The sequence below is a fragment of the Cherax quadricarinatus genome, chromosome 28 (genome assembly GCF_038502225.1).
Source record: "Cherax quadricarinatus isolate ZL_2023a chromosome 28, ASM3850222v1, whole genome shotgun sequence".
NCBI lineage: Eukaryota > Metazoa > Arthropoda > Malacostraca > Decapoda > Parastacidae > Cherax > Cherax quadricarinatus.
Genome location: NC_091319.1, coordinates 34,090,695 through 34,115,612, shown reverse-complemented (window position 1 = coordinate 34,115,612; position 24,918 = coordinate 34,090,695). Strand labels below are relative to the sequence as shown.

Genomic DNA, 24,918 nt, shown 5'->3' with positions numbered 1-24,918 from the left:
TAATTTTTAAATAAAGAAAGAAGCAGCGATGGGTGAGCGTCGCTGGGGAAGAGTCGCCATGTTTTGAATGGACCGAGACAAACGTTAGTGAAAATCGGAACAATTTTTGTCCCTATAGGGGTTATATTGGACTTAAAACCTCTCAAATTTGCTAAGCCAAAGTCTGGCTAGGATTTATATTAGTGTATTTGTATAATATTAATTTTGCTAAGCCAAGTCTGACTAAGCTTTATATTAATATGTATTTAAAATTTATATTATAATTTCCTTACATGAGTAATTGCTAAGCTCAAGTGTAGCTAAGATTATTAATGTATATTTAAAATTTATATTATAACTTTCTTACATGTAATTGCTAAGCTCAAGTAGATAGAATTTATTCAAGGTAAGTTGTAATATTTACCTTTATAAATTGCATAATTAAGTACATAATCAGAGTTATTAATTAAGTTGAATTTAATACATTGCATCATGGGTGAAAATGAGGAAATTAATGTGGGAGTTGTCACAGTTGCTCTTTGCTGATGACACTGTGCTCTTGGGAGATTCTGAAGAGAAGTTGCAGAGATTGGTGGATGAATTTGGTAGGGTGTGTAAAAGAAGAAAATTAAAAGTGAATACAGGAAAGAGTAAGGTTATGAGGATAACAAAAAAGATTAGGTGATGAAAGATTGGATATTAGATTGGAGGGAGAGAGTATGGAGGAGGTGAATGTATTCAGATATTTGGGAGTGGACGTGTCAGCAGATGGGTCTATGAAAGATGAGGTGAATCATAGAATGGATGAGGGGAAAAGGTTGTGCGGTGCACTTAGGAGTCTGTGGAGACAAAGAACTTTGTCCTTGGAGGCAAAGAGGGGAATGTATGAGAGTATAGTTTTACCAACGCTCTTATATGGCTGTGAAGCATGGGTGATGAATGTTGCAGCGAGGAGAAGGCTGGAGGCAGTGGAGATGTCATGTCTGAGGGCAATGTGTGGTGTGAATATAATGCAGAGAATTCGTAGTTTGGAAGTTAGGAGGAGGTGCGGGATTACCAAAACTGTTGTCCAGAGGGCTGAGGAAGGGTTGTTGAGGTGGTTCGGACATGTAGAGAGAATGGAGCGAAACAGAGTGACTTCAAGAGTGTATCAGTCTGTAGTGGAAGGAAGGCGGGGTAGGGGTCGGCCTAGGAAAGGTTGGAGGGAGGGGGTAAAGGAGGTTTTGTGTGCGAGGGGCTTGGACTTCCAGCGGGCATCCGTGAGCGTGTTTGAAAGGAGTGAATGGAGACAAATGGTTTTTAATACTTGACGTGCTGTTGGAGTGTGAGCAAAGTAACATTTATGAAGGGATTCAGGGAAACCGGCAGGCCGGACTTGAGTCCTGGAGATGGGAAGTACAGTGCCTGCACTCTGAAAGAGGGGTGTTAATGTTGCAGTTTAAAAACTATAGTGTAAAGCACCCTTCTGGCAAGACAGTGATGGAGTGAATGATGGTGAAAGTTTTTCTTTTTCGGGCCACCCTGCCTTGGTGGGAATCGGCCAGTGTGATAATAATAAAAAAAATAATGTAGATGACAAACACATGGAATTAAGAGCAAAAAACAATCATCATTGCAGGCTAGAAAAGGTCATGTAACAAAAGCATACAATGTTTGGAATTAATGAATCAAGAAATTGTGAATACTGACGATTTAAAATTGTATTTAGATGCTTTAGGGAATAGATATGATTCATACAAATTATGTTATAAAAAATATGAAGGAGATTTGTTAGTAAATTGTGCAGATGAGACAGAAATAAATCTTATGATTAACCAGTATTATGAATTAGAAGAAAAGATTCTTTCTTGTAAAAGTCAGGCTTTGAATAAAGTAAAAGGTGTAAACCAGGCAGTTAATCAATCTATTCCAACAAATAAGATGTCTTTGCCAAAACTCCCAGAATTATGTTTACCTGTATTTAATCCTGGAGAAAATTAGGAGGAATTTTGGTCAATTTTTAAAGCAGCTGTGCATGACAGGAGTGACCTAGCCTGTGTAACTAAATTATTTTACCTCAAAGGACAGATAAGAGCAGATGCTCACATACTCATACAAGCCTTTCCCAATGTAGATGACTCTTACAAAGAAGCAGTTGACTTGTTGAAGGTCACTTATGGTAATATAGAACAAAGTAGGTTGGGTCTAATGAATATCATTATTAATTTTAAAACTCCAGATCACACTTACAAAGGTTTACAGCAGTTTAGTTAAACTGGAGAGCACTCTCAAAACTTTAAGTAATAAATATAATCTGAAGAAATCAGACTGGTTATTGAGTGCCATTGTACAGAATAAATTATGCTGTTAAACACTTGAATGGTTCTCGAACAAGTATCACAAAGGTTATTTTGGTCAGGAGGAAATAAGACTAGAGTTACAAGAATTAATTGTTCAGTTGCAGACCAGCCAACCAACTCATTTTAAAGATGCAACACATAATAACTCTGAGGTATCTCTCAAGTTTCACAAGGGAAAAATTATCCCAATGTTAATAATCAAAATTAATTTCCTAAAAAGAGTTGCATAGGTGCATATCAAATAGCTGGAATCAGAAATAATGATTCTCCACAAGATAGAAGAATAAGTACACTCCTGAGAGTAGCCAAGTTAATAAGAAACCAGTCAAAGAAAAGAGAGATTGTCTCTTCTGGAAGGGTACTCATTTTTATAAGAATTGCAATGCATACAATTCATGGAATGATAAACCATACCCCCGGCCGGGATTGAACCCGCGGTCTATGGTTTATTTGCAATCGTGTCATTACGATTTCTTAAGTCATGGAATGATAAAGTTGAAAGATTGGAGGAACTTGACAGATGTATCAGATGTTTAGGTAATCACAATGTAAAGGATTGTCATGCCAAATTAAACTTCTGTTATCAATGTCACAAAGGAAGACACCATATAGTCATGTGTAAAGGTCTATATGATAATGTTGATAATAATGATAATGTTGACAATCCTGACACAACAGTAGCTAATGTAAAAATTGCTGCTAATATTAATAATGACGGTTTTGCTGAAGTAGCCTTACCTGTGTTACAGGTAAAAATTGATGATAAAAGGCATAAATCAAAAAATGCAACTGCATTATTAGACCAGGGATCCCAACGTACTTTCATTAAATGTGAATGTCTTGATGGTATGAAAGTACAGATGGGAGATCCCACAACTTTAAAATTATCTGGTTTTCTCTCAGATAAAAGAGCTCAATTGTATGACACTGTTTATGTAACTGTCAGGTTGGGCAATGAGAAAAATCGTGTTAATGCAGTAATTGTAAATAGACTTCCAGAGAAAATATCTACAGTAGGGCTTAGTAAAGCTACAGAAAGACTTTCACATAATGTAAATTTAGCACCTTCTGGTGTAAATGATTATTCTGTAGGCCCAATAAATATTTTGATAGGTAGTGACTATTATGCCTCCTTTGTAAAGGGTATGGTAAAGAAATGTGGTGTCACCCTTTGAAGACTGCAGGAGGCCATGTAATGTATGATAGGATTCCTCGTAATAATGCATGACTAAAGGAAACTATAAATACTATAACTGTGTGTCTTACTCATGAAATCGTGCCTCAATATAATTCTTCCATAGAGGATGGTATTGAGCCAGTACATAAACTGTGGGAATTAGAATAAATGTAACTGAAGAAAGTCCAGACGATTCTTTTACTCAAGAACAATACCTGAGAGATGTAAGATTTGAATCTGGACAATACTGGGTACGACTTCCGAAGAGACTGAACCATCCAGAATTGCCCACTAATTACAGAATGGCATATGGACAATCAAACGCTCATCTCCACGAACTGAGTAAGAAATCAGAATTGTTGACAGCCTATAATGATATAATTACTGAACAATTAATTAATAAATTCATAGAAGAGGTACCTCCCGAGCAAGCCAAAATTTATGGTCACTATTTGCCACATCACGGAGTGAAGAAGGATTCTAAGGCCACTCCTCTGAGGATTGTGTTTAATTGTAGTGCCAGGAGTAACAAAAATGTACCTAGTTTAAATGACTGTTTTATGACAGGTCCGTCGTTGACGGAAAAATTAAGAGATATCTTATTATATTTCAGAGTGAAGCATTATGCCTTTATGGCTGACGTAAGTAAAGCTTTCCTAAGAGTGGGTTTACAAGAGGCTGACCGGGATTGTACCCGCTTCTTATGGCCTGAGAATCCTAGTGACCCACTTAGCCCTCTGAAAACCTTTCGCTTTAGGAGTGTATTATTTGGTGCTACATCCAGTCCGTTCCTACTTCAAGTGACGATAAATAAACACCTTAAACGTATGGAAAGTCCATTGAGTAAAGTAATGAGCAAACAATTTTATGTGGACAATTTCCTGGGTGTGACGTCAACTGAAGAGGAACTGTTAATGACTTATGGAGAGGCTAATAAAATAATGCAAAGTGCAAATATGCCTCTGAGGGAATGGAATAGTAATTCGTCCAAATTAAAGGACAAAATAAGTAAAGATTTCCCTGGAGATGAAGTGCCAAAATGTAGTAATGTATTGGGTTTAACTTGGGATACTGAGAGAGATTTGTTAACGTTAATACATAATAATTACACTATGCCTAATAAATTAACTAAGAGAGTTTTGCTTGCTGAAGTTTCCAAATGTTTTGATCCACTAGGTTTAGTGTCACCCCTTACTATAAGAGGGAAATTATTAATACAAAAAGCGTGGAAACTTGAATGTGCTTGGGATGAAACTCTACACTAACAGCACCTTTCAAGGCAGGTGAAATTGCTGACCTAGAAAATGTACAGAGAACCTTCACGGCACACATAACGGAGATAAAACACCTCAATTACTGGGAGCACTTGAGGTTCCTAAAACTGTATTCCCTGGAATGCAGGCGGGAGAGACACATGATTATATACACCTGGAAAATCCTAGAGGGATTAGTACCGAACTTGCACACGAAAATCACTCACTACGAAAGCAAAAGACTTGGCTGACGATGCAACATCCCCCCAATGAAAAGCAGGGGTGTCACTAGCACGTTAAGAGACCATACAATAAGTATCAAAGGCCCAAGACTTCAACTGCCTCGCAGCATACATAAGGGGGATTACCAACAGACCCCTGGCAGTCTTCAAGCTGGCACTGGACAAGCACCTAAAGTCGGTTCCTGACCAGCCGAGCTGTGGCTCGTACGTTGGTTTGCGTGCAGCCAGCAGCAACAGCCTGGTTGATCAGGCTCTGATCCACCAGGAGGCCTGGTCACAGACCGGGCCGCAGAGGCATTGACCCCCGGAACTCTCTCCAGGTAAACTCCAGGTATGAGGAATTCATTAACAGGTGGGATGCATTAATTGGTGAATATGAAAAAATTCCAATGTTGGAGTTCCCACGCCAGGTGGCCAATCCAAATAGGAAAAATGTACTCCACATTTTTTATGATGTTTCAAAACTGGCATATGGAGCAGTTGCTTTCCTTCAATGTAATAGTGTTATTTCTCTTGTTATGTCTAAGGCTAAAGTGACTCCAATTAAATCACGTACCTTGCCTCAGTTGGAATTAACAGCCATTTATGTAGGTGTCAAATTAGCTATTTATATAAAAAATAAGTTGCAGGAGATAAATATTAGCGACACTGTAATTTGGTCTGATAATGAGGTATTCTTACAATGGAATGGAAACAGTAATATTGTGTATGTACAAAATAGAGTTGCTGAAATTAATCAGATGCAAAAGAAGTATAATAGTTTGGGTCAGCATATGTTAACATTTAATCATATACCAGGTGAGGAGAATCCAGCTGATTTCTTGTCTCGATGTTTACCTTATGCTAAATTTGTAAATGCTGTATCATGGTTTAAAGGACCGAGCTGGTTGGTAAATAAAGCTAATTGGCCTGTACAAAAGGCGTATATTGCTCCTGTTGAAATTACTGTGACCACCGCTCCAATAGTTTGTCCTTCCTTAGCCATTGATGTAAATAGGTATTCTTCTTTACCCAAACTGATCATTGTAACTAAGTTGGTGTTTAAATTTCTAAACAAAATGAATATCTCATATAAGTTTTCACATTCTCTTGAATATTGGATAAAGAGGGTACAAGAAGAAATCTATGGAAATGAGATTAAACTGATGATGGAAAAAAAAATTGTGAAAGGTTCCATAATAGAGAAATTGGGGCTGTATTTAGAGAACAATGTAATTAGGTGCAGAGGTAGGTTACAAAATGCTGAATTGGGTGATTATGCTAAACACCCTATCTTACTGCCCAAAACTCATCATCTAACAAATTTAATTGTTTTAGCTTAGAGCAGCTGGCATTTCTTCTCTTGGATAAGAGAAGAAATGCCAGAATCACATGCATATGTAGATGACTGTACACTGACATTCACTTATCCAAGAGAAGAAATGCCAGCTGCTCTAAGCTACATCAATCACCAGCTAAGAGCTATATCAGCTTGGGGAAATAGATGGCAAGTAACATTTGCACCTGAGAAAACGCAAATGATGGTCGTCTCTAGGCACCATGATGGTAATGCTGGTGCAGTAGTAAGGATGAATGGGAGGGTGTTGGCACCTGGAGAAGAAGTTGATATCCTTGGGTTAAAATTTGACTCCAAACTAACCATGAAGAACCATGTTGTAAATCTTGCAAACAAGGCAGGCAGGAAGCTTACAGCACTTCGCCGTATCTCGCATCTGCTTGACAGTAGGGGTTGCAAGATTCTGTACGAGGCACAAGTACGCTCACACCTTGAGTATGCTCCACTTTCTTGGTTTGCCTGCTCCCCCTCTCATCTGCGACTGCTTGACAGAGTAGAGAACAGAGCAAGACGTCTCATCTCTCACCTGGACCCATCCTGGATAGATCTGTCATTTCAGCAGAGCCTTCAACAGAGGAGGGATGTGGGTGGCCTTACTGTTATGTACAAGGCCAATATTGTCAAAGTACCACACTTGGATCCACTTCGAGGACAGCGTGAAACAAGCTTTTATGCCACAAGACGGGCAGAAAGCAGCAACTTCACTCTGGCTGTACCTTTCTCCAGAACATCACTCCATCTGAGATCATACATACCCAGGATGACTCGAGTATGGAACACATTTGTACAGCATAATGATGTCAACGAGATAAAGTCAATCATCAGCTAAGAGCTATATCAGCTTGGGGAAATAGATGGCAAGTAACATTTGCACCTGAGAAAACGCAAATGATGGTCGTCTCTAGGCACCATGATGGTAATGCTGGTGCAGTAGTAAGGATGAATGGGAGGGTGTTGGCACCTGGAGAAGAAGTTGATATCCTTGGGTTAAAATTTGACTCCAAACTAACCATGAAGAACCATGTTGTAAATCTTGCAAACAAGGCAGGCAGGAAGCTTACAGCACTTCGCCGTATCTCGCATCTGCTTGACAGTAGGGGTTGCAAGATTCTGTACGAGGCACAAGTACGCTCACACCTTGAGTATGCTCCACTTTCTTGGTTTGCCTGCTCCCCCTCTCATCTGCGACTGCTTGACAGAGTAGAGAACAGAGCAAGACGTCTCATCTCTCACCTGGACCCATCCTGGATAGATCTGTCATTTCAGCAGAGCCTTCAACAGAGGAGGGATGTGGGTGGCCTTACTGTTATGTACAAGGCCAATATTGTCAAAGTACCACACTTGGATCCACTTCGAGGACAGCGTGAAACAAGCTTTTATGCCACAAGACGGGCAGAAAGCAGCAACTTCACTCTGGCTGTACCTTTCTCCAGAACATCACTCCATCTGAGATCATACATACCCAGGATGACTCGAGTATGGAACACATTTGTACAGCATAATGATGTCAACGAGATAAAGTCAGTTGATCAAATGAAAATGCTGGCCCACAGATGGCTCCAACTTCATCCTGTTCCCTACTTGTATGTCTCATAACAATAAAAATGCTTTCAAATGAGCTGATGTAGGTAACAGCTCTTAGCTTGCCAATAAAGTTAGGAATCCTTAACCTGTAAATAGTTGTCAATAAAGCTAGGGATCCTTAACCTTGTCAAACCCTGTGTAAAGAAAAAAAAAAAAACTCAGCTGGATAAGCAACAGTTGGATAATCAAGAGAAACTGTACTTTACTCACATCAAATTTACTCAGATTTACTTTAATTTGATTTAATGGCACAGTGAGTTGTCTTTACTCTCAATTCAATAAAGAAATTCAACAATAAATGATAAATCACTCAAAAATGATAAAATAGAATCAATAAATCTTGTGCAAAATTAAAATGGACTGGGAAAGCAATTCTCTAAAAAAAATAAAGTGATACACAAAAAAATAAAATATTTTGCACAGAACAAGAAATGCAAAACTGAACTCACAGAATATTGCACTGAAATAAACTAGCAATATTGCACTGAAATAAACTAGCAATATTGCACTGAAATAAACTGTAACAATATTGCCCTGAAATAAACTGTAGCAATATTGCACTGAAATAAACTAGCAATATTGTACTGAAATAAACTAGCAATATTGCACTGAAATAAACTGTAACAATATTGCACTGAAATAAACTAGCAATATTGCACTGAAATAAACTGTAGCAATATTGCACTGAAATAAACTGTAGCAATATTGCACCGAAATAAACTGTAGCAATATTGCACTGAAATAAACTGTAACAATATTGCACTGAACAATTACTAATCAAAAACTACTGCACAACACAACACTACATCATAAGAAAAATCTGAAGAAAAAATTAATGGCAGCAGAATATTCGCGCGAGAGTCATTGCAAACTGAGGCAAGACTGCAATAAAATAAAAAAATTGCAAACACAAGAAAATGCAGTTTACAAAACAATAAAAAAAATTATCAAGGAATGAACTGATTGAACACTTGAACTGTTAACTGCAGTAAGTAACACTGAACACTTGAACTGTTAACTGCAGTAAGTAACACTGAACACTTGAACTGTTAACTGCAGTAAGTAACACTGAGCACTTGAACTGTTAACTGCAGTAAGTAACACTGAACACTTGAACTGTTAACTGCAGTAAGTAACACTGAACACTTGAACTGTTAACTGCAGCTTAAGTAACACTGAACACTTGAACTGTTAACTGCAGTAAGTAACACTGAACACTTGTACTGTTAACTGCAGCTTAAGTAACACTGAACACTGGAACTGTTAACTGCAGTAAGTAACACTGAACACTTGAACTGTTAACTGCAGCTTAAGTAACACTGAACACTTGAACTGTTAACTGCAGTAAGTAACACTGAACACTTGAACTGTTAACTGCAGTAAGTAACACTGAACACTTGAACTGTTAACTGCAGTAAGTAACACTGAACACTTGAACTGTTAACTGCAGTAAGTAACACTGAGCACTTGAACTGTTAACTGCAGTAAGTAACACTGAACGCTTGAACTGTTAACTGCAGTAAGTAACACTGAACACTTGAACTGTTAACTGCAGCTTAAGTAACACTGAACACTTGAACTGTTAACTGCAGTAAGTAACACTGAACACTTGTACTGTTAACTGCAGCTTAAGTAACACTGAACACTGGAACTGTTAACTGCAGTAAGTAACACTGAACACTTGAACTGTTAACTGCAGCTTAAGTAACACTGAACACTTGAACTGTTAACTGCAGTAAGTAACACTGAACACTTGAACTGTTAACTGCAGTAAGTAACACTGAACACTTGAACTGTTAACTGCAGTAAGTAACACTGAACACTTGAACTGTTAACTGCAGTAAGTAACACTGAACACTTGAACTGTTAACTGCAGCTTAAGTAACACTGAACACTTGAACTGTTAACTGCAGTAAGTAACACTGAACACTTGTACTGTTAACTGCAGCTTAAGTAACACTGAACACTGGAACTGTTAACTGCAGTAAGTAACACTGAACACTTGAACTGTTAACTGCAGCTTAAGTAACACTGAACACTTGAACTGTTAACTGCAGTAAGTAACACTGAACACTTGAACTGTTAACTGCAGTAAGTAACACTGAACACTTGAACTGTTAACTGCAGTAAGTAACACTGAACACTTGAACTGTTAACTGCAGTAAGTAACACTGAACACTTGATCTGTTAACTGCAGTAAGTAACACTGAACACTTGAACTGTTAACTGCAGTAACACTGAACACTTGAACTGTTAACTGCAGTAAGTAACACTGAACACTTGAACTGTTAACTGCAGTAAGTAACACTGAACACTTGATCTGTTAACTGCAGTAAGTAACACTGAACACTTGAACTGTTAACTGCAGCTTAAGTAACACTGAACACTTGAACTGTTAACTGCAGCTTAAGTAACACTGAACACTTGAACTGTTAACTGCAGCTTAAGTAACACTGAACACTTGAACTGTTAACTGCAGCTTAAGTAACACTGAACACTTGAACTGTTAACTGCAGCTTAAGTAACACTGAACACTTGAACTGTTAACTGCAGCTTAAGTAACACTGAACACTTGAACTGTTAACTGCAGCTTAAGTAACACTGAACACTTGAACTGTTAACTGCAGCTTAAGTAACACTGAACACTTGAACTGTTAACTGCAGCTTAAGTAACACTGAACACTTGAACTGTTAACTGCAGCTTAAGTAACACTGAACACTTGAACTGTTAACTGCAGCTTAAGTAACACTGAACACTTGAACTGTTAACTGCAGCTTAAGTAACACTGAACAAGCAAAAGAATGATTTACTTAAAAAAGAAATTAAAAATTGCACTAAGAGTGAATTTGTTCAATGAAACATATAATAATAATAATAATAATAATAATAATAATAATAATAATAATAATAATAATAATAATAATAATAATAATAAAGACAAAAATGCAAAATAGAGAAAGATTAACACTTATAATAATGCAGGAACAAAACACATCAATATATGTACAATACTATGATAATTTTCTTGCAATAAGATTGTGTAGACAAAAATTAGAAAATAATTGTCTAGCTTCAACAAAATAATGGCACTACTGTCTGTGTAGACAGGACAAATTAGACTAAATAAAAAAAATGAGCACAAAATAATGTTCAACAAACAATAAAATGGAAAATGAATGAATAGAAAAAAATCAGCAAGAATACACAAATGCTGGGAAAAAAATAACTGAGACAACAGTGAGTTGTGATGCAGAATATAAGATAACAGTTACTGAAATACTTCACTGCATAAATTACTAGACAAGGAACACAGTACTGTGAACACAAGATAACTGTGAAGTGTAAACACAAGATAACTGTGAAGTGTAAACACAAGATAACTGTGAAGTGTAAACACGAGATAACTGTGAAGTGTAAACACAAGATAACTGTGAAGTGTAAACACAAGATAACTGTGAAGTGTAAACACAAGATAACTGTGAAGTGTAAACACGAGATAACTGTGAAGTGTAAACACAAGATAACTGTGAAGTGTAAACACAAGATAACTGTGAAGTGTAAACACAAGATAACTGTGAAGTGTAAACACAAGATAACTGTGAAGTGTAAACACAAGATAACTGTGAAGTGTAAACACAAGATAACTGTGAAGTGTAAACACAAGATAACTGTGAAGTGTAAACACAAGATAACTGTGAAGTGTAAACACAAGATAACTGTGAAGTGTAAACACAAGATAACTGTGAAGTGTAAACACAAGCTTATACTGCCTATATATTGCACACGACAAGCAAAAACGTTAAAGAACTTACTTCAAGTATATATATATATATATATATATATATATATATATATATATATATATATATATATATATATATATATATATATATATATATATATATATATATATATATATATATATATATATATATATAAGAATACAATACCACATACAAAAAATAAACACGAAAATTAACACTGAAGAAAGAGAAAAAAATATTGCAAAAGAATATAATGAACACTGAGTCTAATCAAAAGTCACTGAAAAGAAATGTCATTAAGGAATCACTGAAAAATTGTCTCAACACTCACAAATGTCTCTTAAAAAAAATATTTATTATCGCTGGAACGACATAGAGGAGAATGAGTGTAGTGTTGGTGAAGGTTGGTTGTTGCTGGCGTGGCTCTCCACTACTCTCAAACACGTTGACGACTCGAAGAATTTGTGCTTAAATCGACGATAAACGCACACAGGAGGCTTTTACGTTGGCGTGCAGGGACGAAGGAATAATCTTGCATTTTGACCCCTATGTGGCTCGTAAAATAAGGTGCTAGTGGTAGTGGTGAAAGGTGTGAGTGGTTGAGGTGCGCTGAGACATTGCGTGGGCCTATGGGATAAGCAGCACAACCCACGTGCTCTGGAGTTTACCTGGAGTTTACCTGGAGAGAGTTCCGGGGGTCAACGCCCCCGCGGCCCGCTCTGTGACCAGGCCTCCTGGTGGATCAGAGCCTGATCAACCAGGCTGTCACTGCTGGCTGCACGCAAACCAACATACGAGCCACAGCCCAGCTGGTCAGGTATCGACTTTAGGTGCTTGTCCAGTGCCAGCTTGAAGACTGCCAGGGGTCGGTTGGTAATCCCCCTTATGTATGCTGGGAGGTAGTTGAACAGTCTCGGGCCCCTGACACTTATTGTTTGGTCTCTTAACGTGCTAGTGACACCCCTGCTTTTCATTGGGGGGATGTTGCATCGTCTGCCGAGTCTTTTGCTTTCATAGTGAGTGATTTTCGTGTGCAAGTTCGGTACTAGTCCCTCTAGGATTTTCCAGGTGTATATAATCATGTATCTCTCCTGCCTGCATTCCAGGGAATACAGGTTCAGGAACCTCATGCGCTCCAAGTAATTGAGGTGTTTTATCTCCGTTATGCGCGCTGTGAAGGTTCTCTGTACATTTTCTAGGTCAGCAATTTCACCTGCCTTGAAAGGTGCTGTTAGTGTGCAGCCTAGATAGAACAAGCGACCTGAGGAGTGTCAACATGGGCTTGGCATTCCTAGTTTTGAAGGTTCTCATTATCCATCCTGTCATTTTTCTACCAGATGCGATTGATACAATGTTATGGTCCTTGAAGGTGAGATCTTCCGACATGATCACTCCCAGGTTTTCGACGTTGGTGTTTCGCTCTATTTTGTGGCCAGAATTCGTTTTGTACTCTGATGAAGATTTAATTTCTTCGTGTTTACCATTCGGAGTAATTGAAATTTCTCATCGTTGAACTTCATATTGTTTTCTGCAGCCCACTGAAAGATTTGGTTGATGTCCACCTGGAGCCTTGCAGTGTCTGCAATGGAAGACACTGTCATGCAGATTCGGGTGTCATCTGCAAAGGAAGACACGGTGCTGTGGCTGACATCCTTGTCTATGTCAGATACGAGGATGAGGAACAAGATGGGAGCGAGTACTGTGCCTTTTGGAACAGAGCTTTTCACTGTAGCTGCCTCGGACTTTACTCTGTTGACGACTACTCTCTGTGTTCTGTTAGTGAGGAAATTATAGATCCATCGACCAACTTTTCCTGTTATTCCTTTAGCACGCATTTTGTGCGCTATTACGCCATGGTCACACTTGTCGAAGGCTTTTGCAAAGTCTGTATATATTACATCTGCATTCTTTTTGTCTTCTAGTGCATCTAGGACCTTGTCGTAGTGATCCAATAGTTGAGACAGACATGAGCGACCTGTTCTAAACCCATGTTGCCCTGGGTTGTGTAATTGATGCGTTTCTAGATGGGTGGTGATCTTGCTTCTTAGGACCCTTTCAAAGATTTTTTTGATATGGGATGTTAGTGCTATCGGTCTGTAGTTCTTTGCTATTGCTTTACTGCCCCCTTTGTGGAGTGGGGCTATGTCTGTTGTTTTTAGTAACTGTGGGACGAGCCCCGTGTCCATGCTCCTTCTCCATAGGATGGTAAAAGCTCGTGATAGGGGCTTCTTGCAGTTCTTGATGAACACGGAGTTCCATGAGTCTGGCCCTGGGGCAGAGTGCATGGGCATGTCATTTATCGCCTGTTTGAAGTCATTTGGCGTCAGGATAACATCAGACAGGCTTGTGTTAACCAAATTCTGTGGCTCTCTCATAAAAAATTCATTTTGATCTTCGACTCTCAGTCTGGTTAGCGGCTTGCTAAAAACTGAGTCATATTGGGACTTGTGTAGCTCACTCATTTCCTTGCTGTCATCTGTGTAGGACCCATCTTGTTTAAGTAGGGGCCCAATACTGGACGTTGTTCTCGACTTTGATTTGGCATAGGAGAAGAAATACTTTGGGTTTCTTTCGATTTCATTTATGGCTTTTAGTTCTTCCCGCGACTCCTGACTCCAATAAGATTCCTTTAGCTTAAGTTCGATGCTTGCTATTTCTCTGACCAGTGACTCCCTACGCATTTCAGATATATTGACCTCTTTTTGCAGCTCTGTTATTCTTTTCCGTCGCCTGTAAAAGGAGCTCCTGTCTCTTTCTATTTTACATTTACTCCTCATTTTTCTTAGAGGAATAAGCCTTGTGCATACATCAAGTGCCAGCAAGTTAATCTGTTCTTGGCATAAGTTGGGGTCTGTGTTGCTTAGTCTATCTTCCCAGCTTATATCGGTTAGAACTTGGTTTACTTGGTCCCACTTTATGTTTTTGTTATTGAAGTTGAATTTGGTGAATGCTCCCTTGTGACTAATCTCATTATGTCGGTCTGGGGCTTCACGCATACATGTCTGATATGGTGACATTTCGTATCAGATCATCATTGTTAGTGAAGATGAGGTCTAGTGTATTCTCCAGTCTAGTATGCTCTATTATTTGCTCGTTTAAATTGAATTTTGTGCAGAGATTTAAAAGCTCGTGTGTGTGTGAGTTCTCATCAGAGCTGCCTCCTGGTGTTATTACTGCAACAACATTATTTGCTATATTCCTCCATTTTAGGTGCCTTAAGTTGAAATCCCCCAGGAGCAAGATGTTGGGGGCAGGAGCTGGCAGATTTTCCAGACAGTGGTCAAATTTTAACAGCTGTTCCTGGAATTACTGGGATGTTGCATCCGGAGGCTTGTAGACTACCACAATGACTAGGTTTTGGTTCTCAATCTTTACTGCTAGAACTTTCACTACGTCATTTGAGGCATTAAGCAGTTCTGTGCAAACAAGTGACTGCGATGTACAGACCAACCCCCCCTCCTTTTGCCTGTTCACTCTGTCGCATCTGTATAGGTTGTAACCTGGAATCCATATTTCATTGTCCAAGTGATCCTTTATGTGGGTCTCAGTGAAAGCCGCGAACATTGCATTTGCCTCTGCAAGCAGTCCACGGATGAAAGGTATTTTGTTGTTTGTTGCTGGCTTTAGACCCTGTATATTTGCAAAGAAGAATGTCATCGGACTGGTGGTATTGTTGGTACTGGGTACACCCGCGCTAGGCACGAGAATATTCTAAGCCAGGCTGGCTTAAAACCCACAAAATACCACAACACCTCAGGGATGGTACAAGCACTAGGATGGCTTGGAACTTGGAGCACAAGGCTGGAACTCACGTGGCTTGCTTGAGTACTGGGTTAAACACCTGGGTTAGTTGACTGGCTTGCTTGACTTAACCCTTCACACAGTCTGGCTTGAGAACTTGTAATGATGAGCACAGCAGGGGTGGAAAGCTGGCTTAGCAGGCAAGGCTGGTACTTAAGACAGGCTGGATAGTGTAGGGTTGACTCCCCCCACAGACTGGCTTGGTGGCTTGGCTTAATTTGCAAACCCGGGTCAACCCCTCAGATGTAATGCAAATAAGCAGATAAACATTAAGATACAAAGACTGACCAGTAAGCAGGTAGCAAACAGGCTGGTGGACACTTGCTCGTGTAGCTGCCTGCTAGGCTAAGACTGCTGGCGACACGAAATGTCCGTCGGCTGGTAGAAGATATCTGAAAACATCTGTGTAAATGTCAAATTTACGCACTCACCGCTGTCACCACTTGTCGGGAGGGTTTGTGGAGATGTGATGGTTGGAGTTAAACACAGTTGTTGAATGGTAACACTTATATTAGCAGAGTGTGAGAGGGAGAGGCCCAGCCTGCCTGTGTTGCCTGTTCGTAGACCTAAGTGTGGAGAACTGAGAGGGAGGCCGGGAGCCCAGCACTCACATGACGCATCACATGACGTCACGCTAGCTAGTCATTGAGTCTACTGAAAGGGAGCCTAAACATATACATGGATGATACGATCTACAATATACTACACAAGTATAAAGTACAGGGAGTTCAGTAGCTGTACAGACAACCAGTGATGAGAGGGTGACCAATGATTACAGGGTGACCACTGAAGGCAGGGTGACCAGTGATGGCAGGTTGACCACTGAAGGCGGGGTGACCAGTGATGGCAGGTTGACCAATGAAGGAAGGGTAACCAGTGATGGCAGGTTGACCAATGAAGGAAGGGTAACCAGTGATGGCAGGTTGACCAATGAAGGAAGTGTAACCAGTGATGGCAGGTTGACCAATGAAGGAAGTGTAACCAGTGATGGCAGAGTGACCAGTGATTGTTAGCCACTGGGCTAATGCGTTGTTCTGGATTTTTATAACTCTCTGATAGCGGGTTCTAACCCAGCCCGTGGTATGGCTTGAGTACCCACTAGACAATACAGAAATATATTCGTTAAAATAATGTATTCATTGAATTAAATTGAGAGTGATGTCACAAGATAATCAGTGTGCAGGTAGTGAACTAAGGTCAGGGCAGCTAACAGGCTTACGGAAATAACCCATATATGTAGTACAGCCAGTAGTGTCATAAATGAATTAATTAGCCTAAGTTAATAACCCAAAAAGGAAAATACACAGCCTTGAAAATGTCAGTGAAACACTAATTTTAGAAAGTACTTAACCCTTGGCAGTGCCAAGAGAATAGAGCCCTTGTCACGCCTGGAAAACATACAGTAAATACACTCAGGAAATATCCGGGATTATTTTAAATATTATCTACAATGGTATCCCATGAGTATATATAACAAGAGTTACAGAATGATACAAGATTTTGTCCCAGGTGTTTGAAGACCTGGAAACAACACAAACTATTAAGCATAATACTGCCTTCAGTTTTTCTCCCCTAGCAAGTGTCTGTCTCTGTGTAGGTGGGCTTGCAGGAGCCTTTGTCTCTCTACTCTTGATTTAAGAGTCACCTGACGTCACGGTAAAAACTAAGACAGAGAATCATAGCACAGATATGATGTCAAGAGACCACAGTAGCTATGACATGCAGGAGCGTCTGATTAAGGAATATGTTGTACTTATACGTTAAGCTGTGTACAAAGTGCGGAATGTGATACATTTGTTATTCAGTTCAGTCTCACATCAGTCGAATATGAAACTACATAAATGAACAATAACAGAGATAAATAATATAGAGAATGAATGTAATTCAAGTTTCGTTCATTAATCATGAAATCTTCTCTCAGCCGTCTGATTATTTTTGAGCAGAACTTTAGTGCAATAGTGAACGCTAAATGACAGGAATTTTCAAACACTAGTAGACAGAGACAGGATGTTCCAGGGATGGGAGACAACACCAAGTTGGATGTTCCAGGGATGGGAGACAACACCAAGTTGGATGTTCCAGGGATGGGAGACAACACCAAGTTGGATGTTCCAGGGATGGCAGACAACAAGTTGGATGTTCCAGGGATAGGAGACAACACCAAGATGGATGTTCCAGGGATGGGAGACAACACCAAGTTGGATGTTCCAGGGATGGGAGACAACACCAAGTTGGATGTTCCAGGGATGAGAGACAACACCAGTTGGATGTTCCAGGGATGGGAGACAACACCAAGTTGGATGTTCCAGGGATGGGAGACAACACCAAGTTGGATGTTCCAGGGATGGGAGACAACACCAAGTTGGATGTTCCAGGGATGGGAGACAACACCAAGTTGGATGTTCCAGGGATGGGAGACAACACCAAGTTGGATGTTCCAGGGATGGGAGACAACACCAAGTTGGATGTTCCAGGGATGGGAGACAACACCAAGTTGGATGTTCCAGGGATGGGAGACAACACCAAGTTGGATGTTCCAGGGATGGGAGACAACACCAAGTTGGATGTTCCAGGGATGGGAGACAACACCAAGTTGGATGTTCCAGGGATGGGAGACAACACCAAGTTGGATGTTCCAGGGATGGGAGACAACACCAAGTTGGATGTTCCAGGGATGGGAGATAACACCAAGTTGGATGTTCCAGGGATGGGAGACAACACCAAGTTGGATGTTCCAGGGATGGGAGACATCACCAAGTTGGATGTTCCAGGGATGGGAGACAACACCAAGTTGGATGTTCCAGGGATGGGAGACAACACCAAGTTGGATGTTCCAGGGATGGGAGACAACACCAAGTTGGATGTTCCAGGGATGGGAGACAACACCAAGTTGGATGTTCCAGGGATGGGAGACAACACCAAGTTGGATGTTCCAGGGATGGGACACAACACCAAGTTGGATGTTCCAGGGATGGGAGACAACACCAAGTTGGATGTTCCAGGGATGGGAGACAACACCAAGTTGGATGTTCCAGGGATGGGAGACAACACCAAGTTGGATGTTCCAGGGATGGGAGACAACACCAAGTTAGATGTTCCAGGGATGGGAGACAACACCAAGTTGGATGTTCCAGGGATGGGAGACAACACCAAGTTGGATGTTCCAGGGATGGGAGACAACACCAAGTTGGATGTTCCAGGGATGGGAGACAACACCAAGTTGGATGTTCCAGGGATGGGAGACAACACGAAGTTGGATGTTCCAGGAATGGGAGACAACACCAAGTTGGATGTTCCAGGGATGGGAGACAACACCAAGTTGGATGTTCCAGGGATGGGAGACAACACCAAGTTGGATGTTCCAGGGATGGGAGACAACACCAAGTTGGATGTTCCAGGGATGGGAGACAACACCAAGTTGGATGTTATAGGGATGGGAGACAACACCAAGTTGGATGTTCCAGGGATGGGAGACAACACCAAGTTGGATGTTCCAGGGATGGGAGACAACACCAAGTTTAATGTTTGTAGATGAATGGTTCAGAGAACCGACATGTTGATAAATTAGACACATGTGCAACTCTTGGGTATCTTTATTGAGGAAACGTTTCGCCACACAGTGGCTTCATCAGTCCATACGTAGGAGAAACTTGAAGAACAGGAGGAGAATGAGGTAATCAGTCCCTCAACCTTGAGTCGATGTGTTCAGTCCATCAATCTTGAATAGAATACGGCATATCAGCGGAGAAGCAGCTTATAAACCGTATGACAGGAGAAGTGCAGCAGTCATAGGTCGTGTCACATTTGTTCAATGTGGAAGTAGGTCGTGCCCAAGAATTCTTCGCTTGCCTAATTCTTGGGAACGACCTACTTCCACATTGAACAAATGTGACACGACCTATGACTGCTGCACCTCTCCTGTCATACGGTTTATAAGCTGCTTCTCCGCTGATATGCCGTATTCTATTCAAGATTGATGGACTGAACACATCGACTCAAGGTTGAGGGACTGATTACCTCATTCTCCTCCTGTTCTTCAAGTTTCTCCTACGTATGGACTGATGAAGCCACTGTGTGGCGAAACGTTTCCTCAATAAAGATACCCAAGAGTTGCACATGTGTCTAATTTATCAAGTTTAATGTTCCAGGGATGGGAGACAACACCAAGTTGGATGTTCCAGGGATGGGAGACAACACCAAGTTGGATGTTCCAGGGATGGGAGACAACACCTAGTTGCATGTTCCAGGGATGGGAGACAACACCAAGTTGGATGTTCCAGGGATGGGAGACAACACCAAGTTGGATGTTCCAGGGATGGGAGACAACACCAAGTTGGATGTTCCAGGGATGGAAGACAACACCAAGTTGGATGCTCCAGGGATGGGAGACAACACCAAGTTGGATGTTCCAGGGATGGGAGACAACACCAAGTTGGATGTTCCAGGGATGGGAGACAACACCAAGTTGGATGTTCCAGGGATGTTGAAGACTCAGATGAACCACACGGATGTTAAGAAGTATTTCTTCAGTCACAGAGTTGTCAGGAAGTGGAATAGTCTGAGAAGTGATGAAGTGGAGGCAGGAACCATACATAGCTTTAAGGAGAGGTGTGATAAAGCTCACAGAGCGGGTAGAGTGACCAAGCGGCCAGTGAAGAGGCGGGGCCAGGATCTGAGACTGGACCCCTGCAACCACAACTAGGTGAGAACAGCAATAAAAGGTCAGCAGCCTCATCGAAGCTGTTACCAGCTTCCTGCCTCACATACCAGACATCACATGATAACATTAACTACAGTCATGTAACATTAACTACAGTCATGTAACATTAACTACAGTCATGTAACATTTACTACAGTCATGTAACATTAACTACAGTCATGTAACATTTACTACAGTCATGTAACATTAACTACAGTCATGTAACATTAACTACAGTCGTGTAACATTAACTAAAGTCGTGTAACATTAACTACAGTCATGTAACATTAACTACAGTCATGTAATATTAACTACAGTCATGTAACATTAACTACAGTCATGTAACATTAACTACAGTCATGTAACATTAACTACAGTCATGTAACATTAACTACAGTCATGTAACATTAACTACAGTCATGTAACATTAACTACAGTCATGTAATATTAACTACAGTCATGTAACATTAACTACAGTCATGTAACATTAACTACAGTCATGTAACATTAACTACAGTCGTGTAACATTAACTACAGTCATGTAACATTAACTACAGTCATGTAACATTAACTACAGTCATGTAACATTAACTACAGTCCTGTAACATTAACTACAGTCATGTAACATTAACTACAGTCATGTAACATTAACTACAGTCGTGTAACATTAACTACAGTCATGTAACATTAACTACAGTCATGTAACATTAACTACAGTCATGTAACATTAACTACAGTCATGCAACATTAACTACAGTCGTGTAACATTAACTACAGTCATGTAACATTAACTACAGTCATGTAACATTAACTACAGTCATGTAACATTAACTACAGTCATGTAACATTAACTACAGTCATGTAACATTAACTACAGTCGTGTAACATTAACTACAGTCATGTAACATTAACTACAATCATGTAACATTAACTACAGTCATGTAACATTAACTACAGTCATGTAGCATTAACTACAATCATGTAACATTAACTACAGTCATGTAACATTAACTACAGTCATGTAACATTAACTACAATCATGTAACATTAACTACAGTCATGTAACATTAACTACAGTCATGTAACATTAACTACAGTCATGTAGCATTAACTACAATCATGTAACATTAACTACAGTCATGTAACATTAACTACAGTCATGTAACATTAACTACAGTCATGTAACATTAACTACAGTCGTGTAACATTAACTACAGTCATGTAACATTAACTACAGTCATGTAACATTAACTACAGTCATGTAACATTAACTACAGTCATGTAACATTAACTACAGTCATGTAACATTAACTACAGTCATGTAACATTAACTACAATCATGTAACATTAACTACAGTCATGTAACATTAACTACAGTCATGTAGCATTAACTACAATCATGTAACATTAACTACAGTCATGCAACATTAACTACAGTCATGTAACATTAACTACAGTCATGTAACATTAACTACAGTCATGTAACATTAACTACAGTCATGTAACATTAACTACAGTCATGTAACATTAACTACAGTCATGTAACATTAACTACAGTCATGCAACATTAACTACAATCATGTAACATTAACTACAGTCATGTAACATTAACTACAGTCATGCAACATTAACTACAGTCATGTAACATTAACTACAGTCATGTAGCATTAACTACAATCATGTAACATTAACTACAGTCATGCAACATTAACTACAGTCATGTAACATTAACTACAGTCATGTAACGTTAATACCTTACATAAAATTCCACCATACCACTATATTACCATCTAACCTGTAATGTTTACCTGGAGAGGGTTTCGGGGGTCAACGCCCCCGCGGCCTGATCTGAGACCAAGCTTCATGGTGGATCAGAGTCGGATCAACCAGGCTGTTACTGCTGGCCGCATGCAAGCTGACGTACGAACCACAGCCCGATTGGTCAGGTACTGACTTAAGAAATCGTAATGACACGATTGCAAATAAACCATACCCCCGGCCGGGATTGAACCCGGGCTGGAGTTTTGAGACTCTATGACCGCGGGTTCAATCCCGGCCGGGGGTATGGTCAGGTACTGACTTTAGGCGCCTGTCCAGTGCCTTCTTAAAGTCAGTCAGGGGTCTATTGGTAATTCCCCTTATGTATGCTGGGAGGGAGTTGAACAGTCTTGGGCCCCGGACACTTATTGTGTTGTCTCTCAGTGTACTCGTGGCGCCTCTGCTAGTCATCGGGGGAATGTTGAATGAATGGTTCAGAGAACCGACAAGTTGATAAATTAGACACATGTGCAACACTTGGGTATCTTTAATGAGGAAATGTTTCGCCACACAGTGGCTTCATCAGTCCATACAAAGGAGAATGGTGAAGAACAGGAAGAGTTTGAGGTAATCAGTCCCTCAGCCTTGAGTCGATATAATCAATCTTTTCGAGATTGATTACATCGATATTTTCAAGATTGATGTACTGATTATATTGAGTCAAGGCTGAGGGACTGATTACCTCAAACTCTTCCTGTTCTTCACCATTCTGGTTTGTATGGACTGTTGAAGCCACTGTGTGGCGAAAAGTTTCCTACCTTCTGAAGTAACACAGAAACGGGAGAAAAGGTGTAGCATTATATATTCAACAATCTTAATAATAATAATAATAATAATAATAATAATAATAATAATAATGATAATAATAATAATAATAATAATAATAATAATAATAATAATAATAATAATAATAATAATGATAATAATAATAATAATAATAATAATAATAATAATAATAATAATAATAATAATAATAATAATGATAATAATAATAATAATAATAATAATAATAATAATAATAATAATAATAATAATAATAATGATAATAATAATAATAATAATAATAATAATAATAATAATAATAATAATAATAATAATAATAATAATAATAAGTAGTAATAATTGTAATAATTATCAAGACTTGACAATAATTATGTTTTCTTCGTGTACTCACATGATACCTTCAAATAAAGAGGCCACAAGTGAACCAGTAATGGTATTGTTACCTTCTGTAATTATTTTATTGTGAAATAAGATATTTAAAGTGAAGGCTATATAACCCAACGAATAAATGAGGCTCAGTCCTCCGTCCACTAATCACGAGACAGACAATATCTAACTTTCCTCAATTATCTCTTCTGTAGGATATAGAGATGTGAGTTACTGGGTGGGTGCCAGTGATGAGGGCGAGGAAGGTCACTGGATGTGGGTCGACAACATCAATGTTCACATGAACACACCACTCTGGGGTGACCTTGTTTATCATGGAGTCCAGGAGCCTACTGGAGGAGCACTGGAGAACTGTGCAGTACTCAACCATCACGACGACTTCTACATGCACGACGTCAACTGTTCTGAAGCTTACTACATACTATGTGAAGCTTCTCGTAAGTTACTTTTCTGAAGCTTACTACACACTCTGTGAAGCTTCTCGTAAGTTACTGTTCTGAAGCTTACTACATACTATGTGAAGCTTCTCGTAAGTTACTGTTCTGAAGCTTACTACACACTCTGTGAAGCTTCTCGTAAGATACTGTTCTGAAGCTTACTACATACTATGTGAAGCTTCTCGTAAGTTACTGTTCTGAAGCTTACTACATACTATGTGAAGCTTCTTGTAAGTTACTGTTCTGAAGCTTACTACATACTATGTGAAGCTTCTCGCAAGTTACTGTTCTGAAGCTTACTACATACTATGTGAAGCTTCTCGTAAGTTACTGTTCTGAAGCTTACTACATACTATGTGAAGCTTCTCGCAAGTTACTGTTCTGAAGCTTACTACATACTATGTGAAGCTTCTCGTAAGTTACTGTTCTGAAACTTACTACATACTATGTGAAGCTTCTCGTAAGTTACTGTTCTGAAGCTTACTACATACTATGTGAAGCTTCTCGTAAATTACTGTTCTGAAGCTTACTACACACTCTGTGAAGCTTCTCGTAAGTTACTGTTCTGAAGCTTACTACACACTCTGTGAAGCTTCTCGTAAGTTACTGTTCTGAAGCTTACTACATACTATGTGAAGCTTCTCGTATGTTACTGTTCTGAAGCTTACTACATACTATGTGAGGCTTCTCGTAAGTTACTGTTCTGAAGCTTACTACATACTCTGTGAAGCTTCTCGTAAGTTGCTGTTCTGAAGCTTACTACACACACTGTGAAGCTTCTCGTAAGTTACTGTTCTGAAGCTTACTAAATACTATGTGAAGCTTCTCGTAAGCTACTGTTCTGAAGCTTACTACACACTCTGTGAAGCTTCTCGTAAGTTACTGTTATGAAGCTTACTACACACTCTGTGAAGTTACTCGTAAGTTACTGTTCTGAAACTTACTACACACTCTGTGAAGCTTCTCGTAAGTTACTGTTCTGAAGCTTACTACACACTCTGTGAAGCTTCTCGTAAGTTACTGTTCTGAAGCTTACTACACACTCTGTGAAGCTTCTCGTAAGTTACTGTTCTGAAGCTTACTACATACTATGTGAAGCTTCTCGTAAGTTACTGTTCTGAAGCTTACTACACACTCTGTGAAGCTTCTCGTAAGTTACTGTTCTGAAGCTTACTACACACTCTGTGAAGCTTCTCGTAAGTTACTGTCCTGAAGCTTACTACATACTATGTGAAGCTTCTCGTAAATTACTGTTCTGAAGCTTACTACACACTCTGTGAAGCATCTCGTAAGTTACTGTTCTGAAGCTTACTACATA

The 24,918-nt window shown here is 39.5% G+C and overlaps 1 protein-coding gene across 1 annotated transcript in view; it reads left to right on the top strand.

Moving 5' to 3' along the window:
• Positions 1 to 24,918, top strand: part of LOC138853344 (uncharacterized) — a 282,733-nt gene that overhangs the window by 61,452 nt on the left and 196,363 nt on the right. The window contains exon 3 of the mRNA XM_070089522.1: positions 23,358 to 23,600. Within this exon, the coding sequence (XP_069945623.1) occupies positions 23,358 to 23,600 (243 nt within the window). The remainder of the gene's footprint in view (positions 1 to 23,357; positions 23,601 to 24,918) is intronic.